The sequence below is a fragment of the Pteropus vampyrus genome, unplaced genomic scaffold (genome assembly GCF_000151845.1).
Source record: "Pteropus vampyrus isolate Shadow unplaced genomic scaffold, Pvam_2.0 Scaffold36, whole genome shotgun sequence".
Lineage (NCBI taxonomy): Eukaryota > Metazoa > Chordata > Mammalia > Chiroptera > Pteropodidae > Pteropus > Pteropus vampyrus.
This window is the reverse complement of record NW_011888817.1, coordinates 11,799,738-11,803,408: the sequence shown is the minus strand read 5'-3', so window position 1 is coordinate 11,803,408 and position 3,671 is coordinate 11,799,738. Positions and strand designations below refer to the sequence as shown.

At 40.6% G+C, this 3,671-nt stretch overlaps 1 protein-coding gene and 1 non-coding gene across 2 annotated transcripts in view; one reads left to right on the top strand and one right to left on the bottom strand.

Moving 5' to 3' along the window:
* Positions 1-1,530, top strand: part of CLSPN (claspin) — a 23,755-nt gene extending 22,225 nt beyond the window's left edge. Inside the window, exon 25 of the mRNA XM_011357966.2 lies at positions 141-1,530. Coding sequence (XP_011356268.1) covers positions 141-251 — 111 coding nt within the window. The 3' untranslated portion in view covers positions 252-1,530. The remainder of the gene's footprint in view (positions 1-140) is intronic.
* Positions 1,531-3,314: 1,784 nt separating this feature from the next.
* On the bottom strand, positions 3,315-3,433 carry LOC111738216. The gene has a single exon (XR_002779781.1). It is a non-coding gene; the product is annotated as a 5S ribosomal RNA (ribosomal RNA).
* Positions 3,434-3,671: the final 238 nt, after the last annotated feature.

The following is a 3,671-nucleotide window of genomic DNA, read 5'->3' as shown; positions in this document are numbered from 1 at the left end:
GAAAGTTTATATATATATATTTTTTTCTGTTGTTATTCATCCATGATTTAACTGAGTTAATCAATTAGCTGAAGAGCTAATTGAAGGCAAGCGCTTGTATGAGAGTCTTGAGCTACCTTGACTCTGTCTTTGCTCTCTAGGTGAGGAGAAAGGCTCCATCTTTAATGAAAACGCCTTCACCTAAGCGCCTCAAAACAAGTGATAGAACTTCAGAATTGAAGCAAAGTATCTTCAGGTACTTGGAAAGCTAACACCAAGGGTGCCAGCAACTACATTGAGACTGCTTTGAGAAGTTTTTGGCATTGAAAGATGAAATCAATGCTCACATGGGTGATTCTTCCCTTCCTTCATAATCAGTGCATTGAGACTGTCAACACAGATTCCAGGTTTTTCCTCTGCACGGTTCTGGACATCTCTTTCCTAGTACTGTTTCCTGGGTTGGCCACTAATTTTAATTCTGCAGTGTTTACAACATTGACTTGGGTGAAGATTTACTTCCTTCATTAAATATTTGACATTTTATCCTAGCAGCTTCCTGGGTTGATACCTCTTTGTGAAAGGGGTGGTTAGAGGAGGAGAAGAAGGAGGAAAAGTGTGGCATTATAGAAAATTAGAGAAAGCAGTGACTGTGAATACCAGCATGACTCCTTCACACCCCTATGATCTGTACCACGGTGACTGAAACTCAGTGAGAGGCTTCTTGGAGGACCTAGGAACCAACAGATGGGCTGTTCCATTAGTCTTGCCCCTTCCATTTTTTTGTATGCCTCTTCCCAAGACAGCCCAAGTTTCCAAATAAACTTTGCTTCCTCTATAATAAGGACTCAAACTGGTACCCAAGTCAGAAAGACCTTGGCCTCAATTTTGGGGACTATGAGGATGAAGATAAAAGGATTACTTACACCCAGAGTCTGTCCATATGAGATATCCCATGGGGCAGAGAGCCTGCTCCCGGGACTGAATTATTGATTTTAAACAGTGTTGCTCCAAGACCTCCCTTCTCATCCTGACAAAAAGAAATATAACCATTATTTATTGTATTCAACTGGGTGGAGTTCATCACCAGTCAGAGGACAACTTAATGCATCATTACTTATTTTGAGAGACCACCATGAAGTTTAACCAAAATAGTGTTAAGAGAATTGCCATCACTCCTGAGTTTCCCTAAACTACCATGAGGCACTCAGATTTTAGACAGATATATATTTTTTGTTCTCTCAGAACTGAGCAGCAATGTTGTTTTAGGGAAACATTCCATGTGAATGATGAGGTTTCACTGTTGGGAGCTAGACTTGGGAAGTTGGATGAATTACACCAATTTTTGTTGGCAGGTGGGAAACACCAATTTAACTGATGCAATTAGGGTGTCGGTGTTCTCCATTTCTTTCTAATACACAAGATGCTGACTTTGACAGAATTTATGTTTGTATATTTGTAATCTTTAATGGGAAAAATGTATATAAAGGTGTTTTAATATGTATGTAGTTTTTCAATAAATCTCAATGCCTTGAAGGCAGGATTTGCTGTCCAGATTGAGTGTCTGTCTAATATTGAGGAACATGTTGAACGCTGTTTTTTTCCTCACATTTAATTTTTATTTTGATTTTCTTAATGCCTTTTTTTTTTTTGCAAGGAGCATTTTATTTTCAGCCTATCATAAGGAAGCCCTCTGGGTCTAGAGTGAGAGAGACTGTTGTAGTTGTCCCTACACTGGCTTCTCAACTCCAGTGAATTTATCAAATGACCAAATGTTTTGGGTTCAGTGCAGGTAAGAACAGTTTATATAAATAGTACCTGTTGCTACAGCCCTGTGATTGGCAGCCATGAGTCCAAGGTGAGAGTTATTTCTCTTCACTTTGAGTCCTCTCAACAGTGCTGGGCAAAAGAGAACAGGTCAGGAGGGCTTGATATTTCTCCCCCATTGCTTTCCTGTATCTTTTTTGTGGAGAGAGATAGAGACTGTTTGGAACTGACCAAATCAGAACCTGAGAAATCTGGGAAGCAAATGGTTTCTGTTCTAGCCTCCAGAAAGAAAGCACTCTTTGGAAAAAGAAAAGTTGAATCTTAAGGTCTGAGTCATTTTTCCTCATGCCAGCATAGCTGTCATAAGTTAAACTAAGCCTTGATCTTGATAACAGATTTGAAGTGGAGAGTTGTGACCTTACTCATATGCCCTATGTCCAAAGCATCGAGACATCAGCTTCAGCTCTGTTTTAATGAAACTGAGGCCCCATGACTTGCTTCTATGGCTCCTGCTAGGACTAGCTCTACTAGTTTGGAAACTGAGCATACTCTGTCTCATACTCTGCTAGCTCTACCTGGAGGGATATGAGTCCGGGAGACAGAGTATGCTCAGTTTCAGTCCTTTTACCTCTTCCTTGTTCTACACAACAGCATAGGGACATATGATGTTTACTTCATTTAAATAGGTCTCTGATCTCATTAATTGTGTCCATGATTGCATAAGCCATTCTAGGGTCTTTTCCATTAAGCACCAGGTTATATTCACCAAAGCCCTATAGAGACAAGGTGCTCAGCTCCCTATGTATCCCTTATCTTCACTGCTTCTCTGCAAACTTTACTCCACTTCGAGAATGTCTAATGGCCCAGACTGGGTATTTTTGATCTCTATCTCTTAGAGTTGTCTAACTGACAGGGCTTCCTGTCCTGAGACTTGCGCATCTAAGGATAAGGGAGAGTGCTTCTGGGAGGAGTATTGTCATGATATCTGATTATATCATCGTCGAGATGGTGTTATATCTTCTACCTTGTATCCTACTCACTGCCTGGCACATGGCCTGGAATGTAGTGTTGCTCAGTAAATGTTGAATGAATAATACCACACCTTTCAGAGCCTCCATTTATATCTGTAAAATGAGGATAGTAATTCATCCTGTCTCAGGGCTGCTGTGAAACTTAAGTTGAAAATGTACGTGAATATGTTATGTCAAGTGCTACTCCGTAACCATAAGAAATCGCCAATGTCACAATAACATTATGTTTTGTGGACCACTCCTTAAAGGCCCGTTGTCTCAAGCTTCTCAAAGTTAACATTTTTAAAAATGTTATCTTCTCTAAAAACCTGCTAATCCTCCTGTGTTTCCCATTTCAGTAAAAAGTACCTCCACACCCAGTCACTCAGGCTAGAAACTAGAAAGGCATTCCTGACACCTACTTCCTTACTCCCATAATCAGTCTCTAGGTCCTGTTATTTCTACTTTTTTATTTATTTTTTAGGCGAGGCAACCCTTGGTTGACCTCACAGATTGCAAGGACCTTGTCAGCTTACAATCCCTAATTTTTAAAAATTTTTACACCTACAGCACCTGGTCTTCCTAGGTGGTCTCCCATCCAAGTACTAACCAGGCCCAACCCTGCTTAGCTTCCGAGATCAGATGGGATCGGGCTTGTCCAGGGTGGCATGGCCATAGACAACTACCTTTGAATTACATCTTAAATCAGCTCACTTCCTCCAGCTCAGTAGCCAATGTCCTCTTCCAAGATTCATAACTTGCCAGGTTACTGCAAATGTATATTTTGGGTGTGCCATGCCTGGCACATAGAATAACTCAATAAATATTTATTGAGCAATACGTGGTCTGAAACCTGGAAGAGTTAATGGTGAAAAGCTTGCAGCTGAATCCCCTACAAAGAAGCTTTCTTGTATGGGA